Source organism: Nansenia antarctica (genome assembly GCF_963989245.1).
Source record: "Nansenia antarctica genome assembly, chromosome: 4".
Taxonomy (NCBI): Eukaryota; Metazoa; Chordata; class Actinopteri; order Argentiniformes; family Microstomatidae; genus Nansenia; species Nansenia antarctica.
The window spans coordinates 16,294,441-16,311,710 of NC_137689.1; the positions used below are offsets into that span (position 1 = coordinate 16,294,441).

Genomic DNA, 17,270 nt, shown 5'->3' on the forward strand with positions numbered 1-17,270 from the left:
GAATAAAGGTGATTGTGTCTCCAGTGTGACCATGCTGGTGGGTGTTAATGACACTGAATAAAGGTGATTGTGTCTCCAGTGTGACCATGCTGGTGGGTGTTGATGACACTGTATAAAGGTGATTGTGTCTCCAGTGTGACCATGCAGGTGGGTGTTAATGACACTGAATAAAGGTGATTGTGTCTCCAGTGTGCCCATGCGGGTGGGTGTTAATGACACTGAATAAAGGTGATTGTGTCTCCAGTGTGACCATGCGGGTGGGTGTTAATGACACTGTATAAAGGTGATTGTGTCTCCAGTGTGACCATGCGGGTGGGTGTATAATGACACTGTATAAAGGTGATTGTGTCTCCAGTGTGACCATGCTGGTGGGGGTTAATGACACTGAATAAAGGTGATTGTGAGAGGTGAGATTTAGGTCACCCTGTCTGGGCCACTCCAGCCTGGCTTAGTCAGGACCCTGAGACGGTCAAGGTTGCCAGATCCAGGCAAACAACCAGCGCCGTGAGAGGGAGTTTGTCCGCCCTTTGTCCTACCAAGATGAGAACTACCAGTGTCTGTCACGCACGCACGCGAACACACACACACACACACACACACACACACACACACACACACATGCAAAGCCACTCTAGCCTCTCTAAGACCTTTTCTCTGATAACCTGGGAGAGGGCTCTGTTTTAAACCCCATGCATCCAAGCATCTGCAGCCAGATTCACAGCCCCGGAATTCCGCTTATTTCTTAATTGCTCTCTTTATCTTTGTTTAATAATTCATGAAAGACAGACAGCTTTTTTTTTTACCCCTGCATATCTTACAGTGACTTACTGCTATGTGCATCCCATGTACCCCCTGGAAGTGTTTAGAGTGGGAGAACATTCCACATTCCTCCACAGTCAGGGGTAGTAGGGTACTGGAGGTGTCAGGGCTGCTTCATAGGGGTCACAGGTCAAACCCAGGGGGATTCGGGGGGGATTTAATTGGAGTTGGCTGGGAGTATATTTCCTGGTCCACGCCAGAGGCCAGTCTGTTTACTGTTCATTTTATGTTCTGTTCTGTTCATATGTTTCTCTTCTTTTTTTTTTACGGCTTATCTCCATTTGGTCCTCCTGTGTTAGGGTTGACGAGGTGCAGCAGACTTGTCAGTCTGTTGTGTTGTGTTGTCATACCGGACCTACTTCAACTCGACATAAACCAGCTAGACTGGTTTCTGAGCTCTATGCTGATGGCACATTTACCTGGCCGTCACGTGAGATGCGTGTAGACGGACTTTGGTGGCGCCAGCCTTGATTTGAATGTGTGTGACTAGTTACAGTTGAATGAGCCTGGCAGACATCCTGAAGTAGTTGCACCCTCACCATTTGTAAAAATCATTTGCGATTGTAATGTATCTCACACCTTGTCCTTTGTTGGGAATGATATTTAAGTAGAGGGACAGCAAGATATTATTGGAGTTTTATTATTGGAGGATTACAGCAAAGACATAGAGGCACAACTAAGCAGCAGTAACCCACGCAGCACGTGGAAGGGGCTTCACACTATCTCCGACCTAAACTACCTAAAGAGAGCGCCAGCCATGCAATACCTCTGACTCTCTGCCAGACGAGCTGAACAGCTTCCATGCCCGCTTTGAGCAGGACGACACCAACCTTCTAGAGAGAAGCCACTACACAGACGACACAAAAACCATCACCGTGGAAGACGTGCTAGAGGTTTTCAAGCGCATAAATACACAAAGCTGCCGGACCAGATGGAATCCCGGGCCGGGTGTTTAAAGTGTGCGCAGAACAGTTGGCTGGTGTCTTTACCATCATGCTCAACCTCTCCCTCTCCACGGGCATAGTGCCCTCCTGCTTCAAGTCATCTGTCATCATCCCGGTACCGAAGAAGGGTAAGGTGACATGTCTAAACGACTGGCACCCTGTTGCTCTCACCTCCATAGTATGCAAATGCTTTGAGAAGATCATCAAGATCCTGATATGCAGGGAGCTACCACCCTTCCTAGACCCCCACCAATTTGCCTAGGTAGGTAACAGATCGACAGATGACGCCATTGCCACGGCACTACATACAGCCCTCACACACCTTGATAAGTAGTAGAGGAACTAAAGCCTTCAAAGGTCCTTAGTTTAGAGATACCTCCACCTAAGGTAGAACAAAGCACAACCATGTTTTTTCATGTCTTTGATATCGATGGTTGTATAAAAATATTTTACTGCAAAAGTAGTTTATTTGGATGATATTTGGATCCTCCCCAAAACCGAAAATAGTGAACATTTTGGATTCTACAAAAGGGAGACCATCTGCTTTGTCACATGTATCTCTGGCAATAATGACCAAATCATGAAATGTGGACTATGTCCACAGGCAGTTGATGCATAGAGTCAAATAAAAAAGTCACCAATACATCTGACCATTTTGAAAATACATACCCTTAAACATACATTGAATATAGCCGGAAATTTAATAGACAATTAAAAATATAAAGGATATCTACGTATGTATATGCCTGTAATAAAAAAAATATATAATACAGAACTCTCTTCAAATCGCCTCAGCTTTCAGAGCAACACTTCCGGGTACTTTGCCCTCCCGTCATGTCCACACCCCTTTTTGGGTGGTAGAAGTGTTAGCAGTTTGACTGCCGGTCAATGCAAATTTGTGGTCTTTGCTACTTTAATACGCTAAAATAAGAAAACAGTATTGCTTTTTAGCTATTAGGAGCCTGAATCCGATGGCCAATCAGGCAAACAATTTCTAACACTTCTACCACCCAAAAGGGGGCGTGATCGTTCTGATGACAGGGAGATGACGTATGACTGCTCTGATGAATGAGCTTCGTGCTTTGAGTTACCATAAATAAACCCCGTATGGGTAGAAAGTGCTTTCTGCTTTCAGGAACCGTTTTTCAATAGCACATATAGTTTAAGAATTACGGTAATTAGAACAACTTGAGCTGTCGGTTTTTAAGAGTTAAGAGTAACAAGATACATTTTTGATTTCACCGATTTGAATCGTCTCATATTTGTATCGATAATTAACTGTCTCGCAATGCATCGTTACATCCCTAGCGACCGGTGTGTCAGTAAGGCCCTCAGGATTCTCAAGGACCCCGGCCATCCAAATCGGAAATTGTTCGAACTACTGCCTTCGGGGAAACGGTACCGTAGCCTCGGGGCAAAAACCCAGAGGATGTGGAACAGCTATTTCCCACAAGCAATCATGATCCTAGGGAAACGCACTGGCATAAGGCAAAGGCCTGTCGCCCTCCCCATACAATCCCCACTGCATTCATAATTAATATGACTACCTGATTACTTGATCACTATGTAGTTGAACTCTGTACTGTTCCATATCTGTACCATGTTGCGCCCTGTATGACAGTGTGTCACTATCTCACTGCAACCTGCACAGCGTTTTTGCACAACCTGACTCCTACTTGAACTTACTGTAATGTTGATTACATTAAGAATGTTGATATGCTGATTTGCATTCTGCTGCTATTACTTTACCCTATCATTGTTGATTGAATTCTGCTGCTATTGCTACTATTGACGCTAACACGGCTATTGTTTATGGTTGATTGTTGTTTTTGTTGCGATTCTGGTTCTGAGTTTTGGGTTAGGCGGTCACAGACACCATTCTCCCATCTTGAAGCATTATCAATCATTATTAATCATGGAATATCTTTTGGAGTCAGATATAACATAGTGTTAACTTATTTGTTCGATCATGACCATTACCGTCATCTATTCTTCAGTGTTTTATTTTCATATTCTATAATGTGTGCTTTGCAAATAGGGGTTAGAGTTAGTTTGAATGGTCCAGCATTATCTTCTGGATGTTTCTGTATGTATCCTGATAAGAACCACTGTCCATGTTGACGTCCTGTGGGTAAGATCTGTTTGGAAAGTTTGTGAGTGAGACTCAGTGAGTGATTGTTGGGTTTGTTTAATCATTGTTCGGGTCTCAAGGCAAATGTCCACATTGCTTGGACAATAAAGTTTTTCTATTCTATTATTTTTTGTATTGAGTATTTTATTAGTGTTTTAAGACTCCCTCTCAGCAGAGTAAAATCCGCCTCATCCCTGTAGAGTGTTACCAACCCCCCCTCCCCTCTCCACCGCCTTCATACCTCACTCCATCATGAGCTCTGATGAGCTCCATCATGACCTCTGAACTGTGCAGGCTGTCGTCTTGCTCACGCTGGCCTTCTCAAGACCTCAGCACAGCCGCCTGACCAGCCACCTGACCCCCCCCCCCCCCCCTCCTCCCTCCTGAACAAACCCATTAGCGTTTGATTGAAGGGATCCTCAGCAGGGAGAGAGGGGGGCTTTAAACCTTTGTAAAGTGGCCACCTAATCCCTCAAGTACAACCATAGATCAGCTCAGGATTACCTAACACTCTGCCACGCAGCCAGCTGCTCTCCTGCCCGGTGTGCCTGTCCGGCTGGGGGCCGTGGGAGGTCCCATAGGGCCACCACACAGCCACTGCCACTTCCGCCAGGCCATGCTGCCTGTTCTGTCCCCTGTCCCCTGTCCCAGCAGCCTGCTAGCCATTAGCCTGGGCCCAGGTGCAGCCCGGCTCCTAATGGAGGGCCAGGTGGGGCAGCTATTACCTGTGTCTTTTAGCACCAGTCTCCCTTGTGTCTCCAACTTTACCTACACGTTTTAATCCACACTTGACCCCATGCCCTAGGTCACATGTCACATCGCCTTCTAGCCTGAGGAGTGTCCCCTGTTTCTAGAACAAGTAGACTAGAGTGGTTCTCTAGCCGTCCGAAAGCATGACCTAGGCCTACATCACACATTCACACAAAGAGGTCAATGAGTTTTTCCTCTATTATCTCCCACCGTCTCACACGGAGAACCGTCTCACAGATACAGTGAAGCTTTAACACCACGAATGACACCCCCGTGGGCGGGCTCTGTGCCCTCAGTAAGCTGTTTCAAGAAGAGGAATATCAGTTCACAAAGCGGTGACGGTTTTTCCTGATTGAATTCGGAGACGCTTTCATCTTTTACCTTGATGACTGCAGTGACTTTTTTTTCACACCGTGTCAGAAACGACATGCTCGTCGTTTAACTCTACGCCGCAGGGTAACTCACCTGATCTTTTCATCCTTGCTTGTATTTACATGTGTTTGCTCACGGTGTGTGCGGGCCCACGCTTGTTGCAGCGACAATAGATTCACTCTCAGACTATAATGGTTTTTGTTCCTGCCATAGACTAGATCTAGCTCGCAAAACAGCCAGACCGTGTTACCTGGAAATGAGGTCACCTTGTTAGGTGGCAGGTAAAAGTCTCTGCTCCTCCATTATGTCGACGCTGCCACCGTGGCTTCATTCATTCTGTCCCCTTTTTATATTCCAAACATACAACCCAACGCATGTCTGTGGCCCTGCTGTACGGTGTCGTGGATTTTGAACCCTCACCCTTTGTTTGTTTTGAGTCATCCTGAGCCGTGAGCTGGGCTCCCGTCCAGAGCTGTGCCGTCTCGGGCTAGCGCCGGCGCCCACGTCAGCAGTGCAGTCACTCACTCAGGTTCCCTGAAGGGTCTGAGAACCCTTCCCAAGCTGTCACATCAACGGTCTCCATGACGTAGCGACATAGCTCATGTGAGCGGGGGGTGGCCTAGGTCCACATAATTTACAGACTGTGTCGCCAGACTCAGGAGTGTTTGAGGCTTTTAAATGGAGGTATAAAGCTACATAAGTGTTTGTCTAGAACAAATTGCACCCCCCTTCCCCTAGATACGTATCGCGCATGACAGTCTCGGTTGGGGAATAGTTCAATTGCAACACAATGCATGAGTTCACATGAGAGGTCAGATGATTGACCTGACAGCCAGTCGGCGCAGCTTCCTGATTGGTCGTACCCTTGCTTTAATCCTCCTCTCCTCTCCTCTCCTCTCCTCTCCTGTCCTCTGCAGACGAGCGTGAGGCGGTGCAGAAGAAGACCTTCACCAAGTGGGTGAACTCTCACCTGGGGCGTGTGACCTGCCGCATCGGGGATCTGTACACTGACCTGCGCGATGGACGCATGCTCATCCGCCTGCTGGAGGTGCTGTCAGGAGAACAGTTGGTCAGTAACTTTATCTGTCCCCTGACCTCTGACCCCTGACCCCTGATGGGATGATTCCTAATGACTCATCAGTCACCTTGCTGACCTCCCTACACAAACCCTATCACTCCTGCATTCCCTCGCCCCCCCCCCCCCCCCCCCCCCCCCCCACCACGCTCTCCACTCTCCCTCTTCCTCACTCTCTCCCGAATGAAATCTCTCTATTATTATTCTTACACTTCTTTTTCTCAATCTCTGTGCTCCCTCTCTCTCTCTGGTCTCTACCTCCAGCCCAAGCCCACCAAGGGCCGCATGCGAATCCACTGTCTGGAGAACGTGGACAAGGCCCTGCAGTTCCTCAAGGAGCAGAAAGTCCACTTGGAGAACATGGGCTCCCACGACATCGTGGACGGGAACCACCGCCTGACCCTGGGTCTGATCTGGACCATCATCCTCCGCTTCCAGGTAAACGTCTTTTTGCTCTGCCACCCCGGCGTGCTCGGTCCCGTCTCCTTCTCTCACGCACGCCCTGGCTCCTGCCGCCGTTAACTCAGCGTTTTCTTTAGAGAGGAACTGAAGCAGAAAAGCCCCATCCAGACGGTCTGTGTAACACCAGTCCAGGGCTTCTCTCTCTCCCCAGGAGTTTAGAACAGCGGGGCTCTGGGTGGCATTAGCAAAGCCACTCTTGTTTATTCATGCCAAAAACGCAGGAAACAAACCTCTCGTTCTCAGTTGCGTTGTTTTTAGAACAAGGGGGGAAAATCAAGGTGAAATTAGCCAGGGCAGTCCCTCTTTAAAACCACAGCCTGGATCTGAGACGTCAGGTCCCTGCATGTAGCTCCGCCCCAGGCTACCTAATGGGAATGGAAGCGATTACTGCCTGGCTGTGGTTTTTGTGGGCGGGACGATGTTTGCAGGTGACGGTAATATTCTGATGAGATCTCAGTGGTTTTATTATTTCTCACATGAAGCGAGCGGGACATAATTACAATGACAGTTTTACTCTTCACACTGATATGGATCAGAGCAAATCTCTGCTCTCAAGTAGACTGATTAGATTTGGGTTGTGATTTATCATCAAACCGAATATATGAAAAGAGCTGGAAAGCGGATGAAACTCCAATGATGGGTCAAGTGTGTGAAGTAGGCCAGGTCTGTGATTGTGAGAATATGCTCTCTCTGCTTACAGATCCAAGACATCAGCGTGGAGACCGAGGATAACAAGGAGAAGAAATCGGCCAAAGAGGCCCTGCTGCTCTGGTGCCAGATGAAGACTGCCGGGTGAGAAGGGGAAGAGAGAGAGAGAGAGAGAGAGAGAGAGAGAGAGAGAGAGAGAGAGAGAGAGAGAGAGAGAGAGAGAGAGAGAGAGAGAGAGAGAGAGAGAGAGAGAGAGAGAGAGAGAGAGAGAGAGAGAGAGAGAGAGAGAGAGAGAGAGAGAGAGAGAGAGAGAGAGAGAGAGAGAGAGAGAGAGAGAGAGAGAGAGAGAGAGAGAGAGAGAGAGAGAGAGAGAGAGAGAGAGAGAGAGAGAGAGAGAGAGAGAGAGAGACGAGATAGAGAGAGACGAGAGAAGAGAGAGAGAGGAGAGAGAGATAGAGAAGAGAGAGAGAGAGAGAGAGAGAGAGAGAGAAGAAGAGAGAGAGAGAAGAGAGAGAGAGAGAGAGAGAGCGGGGGGGGGGGGGTTGTGTGTTACACATACTGAGAATGCAAGTTGTTTGTATTGAATCAATAAAATTTTAGGAATTTCCAGTGTTACTTTGTTACTGTTACTTTCTTTTTCTTTCTTTTTTAAATAAAAAACATAATAATAATTGTTGAGTGAGGTTGATGACCTTCGACCTTCCCTCTGCAGGTACCCAATGCAACGTTCACAACTTCACCACCAGCTGGAGAGACGGCCTGGCGTTCAGTGCCATCGTCCACAAACACAGGTGAACGACCTTTCCCCTGCACACGTGTCATACCAAAGAGTGAGATCAGTCATTCCACCTGCGGGCTCTAATATGACCCCTCCCCTGAGGTGCTTTCTGTCTAGTGATATATATAGATCCATGGCTGTTCCCTGGATGGATAGGTGTGTCCAGTATCTTGACCTGTTGTCCCTTCAGTTCCTTTGCATAATGAGCAACACCTGTCCTGTTATCTACCTGTCCAGGGGGGGTTGAGTGTCTGTATCCCCGTTTTTCTATTTGGGTCTCTCATCAAAACCTACTGCAGTTTGGCTAAACGGATGAACATACATTTGGAGTAAGTTGACCTAGATTGCAGAAATAAAACCCACTCATTACGTATGCGAGGCCACACTCTGGTGACTCACCGGTGCACTCTGCTGGCGACACACTGTGTCACAGCAGAGGCAGCCCTGGAGGGTCAGTTTTCCTGTGGCAGCTCTGTCAACTGGAAGAAGATGGATGAGCCTCATCAGTCAAGTACAGACACATTAATGAAGGCCTGCAGCCAACTGTTCCGCTTCCCTAAAGTACCCGTCGATAGTTTGAAATCTCAAATGGCTAGCCAGCTACAGTTAGTCATGTCAATTCTGGCATGTCCATTTACATGATCTGATCGGATTCAAAGTGGGAGGAAATGAATAATCATCGAGGGGTATCGCATTGGATAGGGCCACACTTGCTGATGTCATCTTTACAACATGCATGGGCTACCGATCAAACTAGAACTAAGGATTGTTCCTTAGGTCAAATCTACCCTCCAAGCTTCCCTTCCCGAGCTTCGTGTAAATCAAAAGCAAACAACTGTTGTCCCCCTCTCCCAGATCGGACCTGATTGAGTTTGACACCCTGAAGCGGTCCAACGCCCACTACAACCTCCAGAATGCCTTCAACGTGGCAGAGAAGGAGCTGGGACTCACCAAACTCCTGGACCCTGAAGGTGAGTGGTGCCCAGCAGACAGTGGACGGGGGGGGGGGTTGTGTTCGTGTGCCACGGCACCCTGGGGTAACCTTCTTCCACCCTCCCTCCCCCACCGTCAAGACAGTACACCTGTGCTGCGGTGTGGGGGTAGGCAGGATTAAGGCAATTAATTCCAGATGAAGTGGGAATAAGGGAAGCGGGTGGCCAGTCTGAGCACAGGGATGGGGCTGAGAGACCTTGATGACATCACCTGGCCAGAGAGGAAGTCTATACATGGGGTGGGTTTGGCACTGCTCCTGAGCCAGTAGTTAGGGTTAGACCAGCGCTGCGTGTGCGTGTGCGTGTGCGTGTGTGTGTGTGTGTGTGTGTGTGCGTGTGCGTGTGCGTGTGCGTGTGCATGTGCGTGTGCGTGTGTGTGTGTAAGTGAACTTGGTTGATGAAGCAGTACCTCTCTCTGTCCAGATGTCAACGTGGACCAGCCAGATGAGAAGTCCATCATCACCTACGTGGCCACGTACTACCACTACTTCTCCAAGATGAAGGCCCTGGCTGTGGAGGGCAAGAGGATTGGCAAGGTGGGGTGTGTGTGTGTGTGTGTGTGTTTGGTGTGTGGGTGTGTGTGTGTGTGAGTGTGTCTGCGAGCACAGTGTATTTCCTGTGTGTGTGTGTGTGTGTGTCTGTCTGTCTGTCTGTCTGTCCTTTCAGCCCTCCTCACATCTCTCTCTCCCAGGTCCTGGACTACGCCATAGAGGCCAACCAGCTGATTGAGAAGTATGAGACAGACGCGTCAGAGCTGCTGCAGTGGATAGAGCAGACCATCCACACCCTGAACGACCGGCAGCTAGCCAACTCCCTGAACGCTGTCCAGAACCAGCTCCAAGCCTTCAACACCTACCGCACCGTGGAGAAACCCCCCAAGTGAGTCTGGTGGTGGTGGGGGGGGGAAGGGGGCGCATATGTGGGGAATTTAGAATCCAAGTAGCTGAATGGTGTACCAGATCAGAGGTCTTGAACATGTATTGTTACCCCTTTCACCCAGTTAGTTTACTGCATACAGTATATGATGTGACTAACGTGAGGTGTGTGTGTGTGTGTGTGTGTGTGTGTGTGTGTGTGTGTGTGTGTGTGTGTGTGTCAGGTTCACAGAGAAGGGAAACCTTGAGGTCCTGCTCTTCACCATCCAGAGCAAGATGAGAGCCAACAACCAGAAGGTGTACATACCTAGGGAGGGCAAACTCATCTCTGACATCAACAAGGTACGGTGTCACATTCACTGTGCCCAGGGGCTCTGGGAGGGTGGGGAGACGTCATACACAAGCACATCCCTCACCTTCTGTTGAGATGTAGAACTTCTCATCACTGGAGCTTATATGTGACAGCTGGTGAAACCGGGAACAAGTTGGCAGCCGAGCAAATGTTTGGACAGAGGTCAGGGGACAGATCTGAAAAATGTTAATAAAATCACGAAGATCAATGACACACTCACTAGTCAACTAACACAGCTTGTTTTGTGAGCCTGCTAACAATGTAAAGTAGTGTTATAGTTAACTAGGTAGTAGTGGGGATTACTCACCAAATCCATTGCATTGCAATATTTTGGCTTGACTAGCGAGTGTGTCATTGATTTTCACGTTTCAACGTTGACATTTATTTCGAATAAAAATCGGAATAATTTGATTGGTTGCCGACTTGTTCCCGTCACATATGAACACTAGGTGACCCTGCAGAATCTCTAGAATTATACAGGAGCAACCTTGGTTCCATGATCTCCCTGACGACCAGCTTGTGTGTTATGATTGGCTTGGCAGGCGTGGGAGCGCCTGGAGAAGGCGGAGCACGAGCGGGAGCTGGCGCTGAGGAACGAGCTGATTCGCCAGGAGAAGCTGGAGATGCTCGCCGCTCGCTTCGACCGCAAGGCTGCCATGAGGGAGACCTGGCTGAGCGAGAACCAGAGGCTTGTCTCTCAGGTAACACACACACACACACACACACATATTATACACACACCTGGTCTTTCACGAGTCATAAGGAGGATTTTTAAAAACTAGCTAAAACACATCTACCTGGTCTCTGCCTCCCGACACTGCACTTTTTGCACTTTTATTTGTATTGCACCTTTTTTGTTAGTGTATTTTATCTATTTTATCAGTTTTTTTTATCTGTATTTTATCTGGCTTTTCTCTTTTACCAGTGTTTTATCTTTTTATCTGTTAAGCACTTTGGGCGGCTGTTTGTCGTTGTAAAATTGTGCTATATAAATAAACGTTACTTACATAATCATAACATTATGTCAATGTCATATCATCATAATATATATAATATATATTCAGACTCCGGGGGGAGCCAGGGCTGAGATAGCAGTAGGCGCCTGTCTCCCAGAAGTGCAGTGCTCACAGATAGCAGCAATCATAATCCATGGTTGTGATGGTTGTGATGACATTATTTTGATTGAGCGGACAGTTTCAATATCATGCTGTCCTGCGGAGGAGTAATTATCTCTTATCATGCTGTCCAGAGGATGTGTAATTATCTCTCTAATGCACATTGAGGCTGCACATTTAGATTACACATTGAGACTGCACATTTAGGATACCTAAATATACCTGTCTTGACAGTATTTGTATTTAACCATTTACCTTACCCATTACATTTACCTTTACGTTAACCGTAACGTATTCCTTTTGAACATATTGACTGCCGTGGACACACATATACAGTCATAATTTTCATAGTGACAAATACGCTGACTTTCCTTACTGATGAACGCAAACTCTTGCCCCTCTCCACCAGGACAACTTTGGAGTGGACCTGGGAGCGGTGGAGGCCGCCACCCGTAAGCACGAGGCCATAGAGACGGACATCGGGGCGTACGGGGAGCGCGTGGCGGCCGTGGAGGCGGTGGCTCGGGAGCTGGAGGCGGAGGGATACCATGACGTGAGGCGCGTGCTGGCGCGGAGGGACAATGTGCTGCGGCTCTGGGAGTATCTGAAGGAGCTGCTGGCGGCGCGCAGGGAGAGGCTGCACGCACACCGCGACCTGCAGAGGCTGCTGCAGGAGATGCGCGACATCATGGACTGGATGAGAGAAATGAAGGTAACCATGGTAACCCTGTATAAAGTAATAATAATAATGCATTTTATTTATAGGCGCCTTTCAGAGCACTCAAGGACACCTTAACAAAAGAAGACAAAACAAAAGACTTAAAAACAACCATCATAAAATATTATATATAAATATATATATAAATTACGCCAGTTTAAAAAGGTGGGTTTTCAGGCAGGATTTGAAGGTGGAAAGAGAGTCAGTGTTGTAAAGGTACAGTTCAACTCCAGCCATTCCGTACACTCAAGTCCATTGCATGCCGAGTTTGTAACCCAGACAAACTGGACTGATCTGTTATCTGTAGTGTAATATAGGGTACATGTCCCCAAACACAAACCTTTCCTCAACCCTGTTCAGAAGTCCATTGACACCCACAACACCTCAGCCCCCTTCCAGGCCATGTCCTCTGTAGCTGCCGTGGCCCTGCCTGCACTGGGGCGTTAAGGGTTAACTCCGGCTGACCTGACTGAAGGTAGTTTCGAAGAATGCCCTATGTGTCCAGTAGTCTTAGCCCTTTCTTAGCCCTTTGGTCTCGGCCAATTCTGTTTTTCTTTCCCGGGTTACAGTTTGATGTTACTGTGACTCAGAGAGTCTAATCTCATCAATACCAAATGAGCACTCCCCTCTCTCGAGATAACAGTCTCACTAATCACCACAAAAACTGTGCCCCTCTCATTTCAGATATTGATGTCTTTGCTTAATCTATAACTTTTAGTGACTGCTGGAATCCATGAAATGTCTTACCAATACAGCCTTCCATTAACTTCTACGGTAATTAGGAGCGTCTGTAAAAGCAGCCCTGGAATCCCGACATGGTGAGCTTTTGTGGCTTGTTGCTGATGTGGCTTGTTGTTTGTGTCGTCTCCCAGGGCCGCCTGCAGTCCCAGGACAGTGGGAAGCATCTCCACGACGTGGACGACCTGCTGCAGACACACAGCCTGGTAGAGGCAGACATCTCAGCCCAGGCAGAGAGGGTCCGAGCAGTACAGGGGGCCGCACAGCGCTTCACCTCCGACGAACAGGGTGAGACAAGAAACCTCCAAATTCATACCGTACTCACATACCGTACTCACATACTGTACTCACATACTGTACTCACATACTGTACTCACATACCGTACTCACATACTGTACTCACATACTGTACTCACATACTGTACTCACATGCCGTACTCACATCATGCTGTGAACAAACCCCCTGGTGTTGAGTAGGCCTGAACTGGGACTGAATTTGATTTCTCTTCCCCCTTCATGACCTCTTCCTCCTCCTCTTCCTCCTCCTCTCGTCCTCCGTCTCCCTCTCAGTGTATAAGCCGTGTGAGCCAGCGCTGGTAGCAGAGAAGGTGTCCCTTCTGGGCTCGTCCTACGAGGAGCTGGGCCGGCTGGCCGGGGCGCGGCGGGAGCGCCTGGAGGACTCCCGGCGTCTCTGGCAGTTCCTGTGGGAGCTGGGCGAGGAGGCGGCCTGGATCAGGGAGCAGGAGCAGATCCTGTCCGGCGGCGACTGCGGCCGCGACCTCACCTCCGCCCTGCACCTGCTCAGCAAGCACGAGGCTTTCAGGGAGGAGATGGCGGCGCGCTACGGCCCCCTGGGCAACAGCATCGCCGCCGGGGAGACTCTGGTGCAGGAGGGACACTACGGGTCGCCGGAGGTCACCGAGAGGATCCACGACGTCCGCGACCAGTGGTCCCATCTGGAGGAGGTGAGGGGGACGGGACAGGGTGGGAGAAGAGCATGAAGGGTAGACTTACAGTCAGTCTGATACAATCTGAGTATGTCGTTGTTCTTCTTGTAATCTCGCCTCTCATACCCTCTCTCTTTCACTATCTCTCTCTCTCTCTCCCTCTCTCTTTCACCCTCCCTCTCTCTCTCCCTCTCTCTCTCTCCCTCTCCCTCTCTCTCCCTCCCTCCCCCTCTCTCTCTCTCTCTCTCTCTCACCTCTCTCTCTCTCCCCCCCTCTCTCTCACCCTCTCCCTCTCTCTCCCTCTCTCACCCTCTCTCTCTCCCTCTCTCACTCCCTCTCTCTCTCACCCTCTCTCTTTCTCTCTCCCTCCTCCCTCCCCAGACGTCCCAGCTAAGAGAGCAGCAGCTGAGGGAGGCTGTGGCGCTCCACCAGTTCCAGACGGACGCTAACGACATGGAGGCCTGGATCCTGGAGACGCTCCGCCAGGTGTCCAGCCAGGAACTGGGCCACGACGAGTTCTCCACCCAGACTCTGGCCCGCAAGCAGAGGGAGGTGGAGGAGGAGATCCAGAGCCACCGCCCCCTCATCGACTCGCTGCACGAGCAGGCCCTCTCCCTGCCCCAAACCCACGCCAACTCCCCTGAGGTCAGCCCACGCTTTCTCTTCATCTCCTCCCCTATCCTGTCGCTCTTTGTCTTTGTCCTTTGATTCTGTTCAGAGCTTCAGCTAAGTGAACGGTCGTTGCCCCCCCCCCCCCCCCCCGCAGGTGGAGGGACGCCTGCCTGCTATCGAGCAGCGCTACGAGGAGCTGGAGTCTCTGTCTGCGTCGCGGCGCCAAGCCCTGGAGGGGGCGCTGGCGCTCTACCGCATGTACAGCGAGGCTGGCGCCTGCCAGCTGTGGGTGGGGGAGAAGGAGCAGTGGCTGGACGGCATGCAGATCCCCACCAAGCTGGAGGATCTGGAGGTGGTGCAGCAGAGGTAAGCTCCTGAGAAGAAGACGTGTAGGTAGAGAGGGAACGCTGGAGAAGAAAAGAGAAGCTCAAATACCCGAGACCCAAGAATCACTGACACTGTGCTCATTCTGCCTGGTTCAATGGATGTCAAACGAGCTCCTCTCATTTCTCATCTCAACGCTACAATCTGATGTAAAATCAGATCAGGGTTTTTATTTTTTATTATTTTCAATGATGAATCTAGAATCGTCTCCACACTCGCGTGACAGAGGCTGCTGCTTTCAGGTTCCCTTTCCCTTCCTCTTTTCTGCGTTATATATATATATACTGTATATATATATAGAGATAGACAGAAAGATAAATGGATAGGAGTGGGAATCACTGTATGAGACTTAAGTTGATTATTTGTGTGTGTGTGTGTGTGTGTGTGTGTGTGTGTGCGTGTGTGTGTGTGTGTGTGTGCGTGTGTGGCTGCAGGTTCGAGACCCTGGAGCCTGAGATGAATAACCTGGGCACTCGCATCGCTGACGTCAACCAGGTGGCTGAGCAGCTAATGGGCTCTGACAACCGCAGCAAGGACCAGATCCACCAGACTCAGGAGCAGCTTAACAACAGGTGTGTGCTCCACCAGCCTCTCAACGCACGCACTGTAACAACAATCTGTACAGTCTAGGCAGAAAGGACAGTCTGTGCACTCCAGGCAGAAAGGACAGTCTGTACACTCCAGGCAGAAAGGACAGTCTTCTTGTGTGACTAATTGGCTGTGTATTGTCTCCCATTGTGCAGGCTATAATGGTTTGAGTTTGTGGCCAGAGAGCTTGGAGAAGTGGGTGTCTATCAAACAGAGATATTGTCTATCAAACAGAGATATTCCTCTGATGTTCATTGAACATTCCCCTTGCTCATGTCTCCCCAGATGGAAGGAGTTCCAGCGGCTGGCGGACCAGAGGAAGCAGGCCCTGGAGTCGGCCCTGAACATCCAGAACTACCACCTGGAGTGTAACGAGATCCAGACCTGGATGAGGGAGAAGACCAAGGTGATCGAGTCCACCCAGAGTCTCGGCAACGACCTGGCCGGCGTCATGGCCCTGCAGCGCAAACTCACAGGCATGGAGAGAGACCTGGAGGCCATTCAGGTACGGCAGAGGATGGGGATCAGGGGATCAGGTTGTGGATTAGGTTTCGGAGATTAATATCTTATCCAAATATGTGGCCTGGGGTGGTCCAGTGGTCTAGCACCGCAGTCTACAGTGCACACAGTGACCTCTCTCCCTTCTTCTCCTTACTTTCCTGTCTGTCTTCACTATGCCTGTCCAATAAAATGAGAAATATGAGTGGGACTGCCCCACAAAAACAAAAAAACAAAAAAGATCTTATCCAAATATGAGAGAGTTTTTACTGCGCTTTACTGAGCATCATTAAAATAAGTGTAGGTCAGGTGATACTGTCCATGTTCCGTACTTATTTATTTCCTGCATCATTTCAGGGCAAGTTGGATGACCTGAGGAACGAGGCAGAGAAGCTAGCTCAGGAGCACCCGGACCAGGCGGAGGAGATCTACGCCCGCCTGGCGGAGATCCAGGAGGTGTGGGAGGAGCTCAACGCCACTATGAAGCGCCGCGAGGAGTCTCTCGGCGAGGCGAGCAAGCTGCAGGGCTTCCTCAGGGACCTGGACGACTTCCAGTCCTGGCTGTCTCGCACGCAGACGGCCGTGGCCTCAGAGGACATCCCCACCTCCCTGCCAGAGGCCGAGTCCCTGCTCACCCAGCACGAGAACATCAAGAACGAGGTGGACAACTACAAGGAGGACTACGAGACGATGCGCGCGGTGGGCGACGAGGTGACCCAGGGTCAGACGGATTCCCAGTACATGTTCCTGGCCCAGAGGCTGCAGGCGCTGGACACCGGCTGGAACGAGCTGCGCCGCATGTGGGAGAACCGCCACAGTCTCCTGGCCCAGGCCTTCGACTTCCAGAACTTCCTGCGCGACGTGAAGCAGGCGGAGGGGTTCCTCAACAGTCAGGTGAGGAGGAGGAGGAGACGGAGGAGGAGGAGGAGGAGGAGGAGGAGGAGAAGGAGGAGGATCAGGAGCATGGGGAAGATCTTCCAGAGATCATGTGTATTTGAATAAGTTACTAAGGATCCTGTGTTTCTCTGTAGGAGTATGTGCTGTCCCACACAGAGATGCCCCCCAGCCTGGAGGGAGCAGAGGAGGCCATCAAGAAGCATGAGGCCTTCCTGACCACCATGGAGGCCAGCGAGGAGAAGATCACTGGTGTTGTGGAGGCAGGCCGCCGCCTCGTCAACGACCTCAACGCCAACTCTGACAAGATCCAGGAGAAGGCTGACTCCATCCAGGAGAGGTGAGAGGAGAGGGGGATGAAAGAGACTAAAACCCCATTAGTTTTTGGTTCTGATTCTGATTCTGTTCTGATTTACCATTGAAAGAGTCACTATTCTCCTCTCAATTTTCCCCAGACATCAGAAGAATAAGCAGGCTGCAAATGAACTCCTGACTAAATTGAAGGATAACCGTGAACTTCAGCACTTCCTACAAGACGGACAGGAGGTAAACATGCAACTTAAATTTGACATATTAAT

The 17,270-nt window shown here is 49.8% G+C and overlaps 1 protein-coding gene across 1 annotated transcript in view; it reads left to right on the forward strand.

Annotated features, from left to right (window-relative positions):
* sptbn2 (spectrin, beta, non-erythrocytic 2) overlaps window positions 1–17,270 on the forward strand; it is a 41,677-nt gene that overhangs the window by 13,405 nt on the left and 11,002 nt on the right. Inside the window, 20 exon segments of the mRNA XM_080529826.1 lie at window positions 5,934–6,085; window positions 6,356–6,529; window positions 7,254–7,345; window positions 7,914–7,919; window positions 7,921–7,992; window positions 8,835–8,950; window positions 9,395–9,507; window positions 9,663–9,850; window positions 10,071–10,188; window positions 10,741–10,899; window positions 11,723–12,025; window positions 12,904–13,057; window positions 13,340–13,734; window positions 14,098–14,361; window positions 14,483–14,694; window positions 15,147–15,284; window positions 15,586–15,805; window positions 16,156–16,692; window positions 16,830–17,032; window positions 17,148–17,238. Coding sequence (XP_080385952.1) covers window positions 5,934–6,085; window positions 6,356–6,529; window positions 7,254–7,345; window positions 7,914–7,919; window positions 7,921–7,992; window positions 8,835–8,950; window positions 9,395–9,507; window positions 9,663–9,850; window positions 10,071–10,188; window positions 10,741–10,899; window positions 11,723–12,025; window positions 12,904–13,057; window positions 13,340–13,734; window positions 14,098–14,361; window positions 14,483–14,694; window positions 15,147–15,284; window positions 15,586–15,805; window positions 16,156–16,692; window positions 16,830–17,032; window positions 17,148–17,238 — 3,707 coding nt within the window.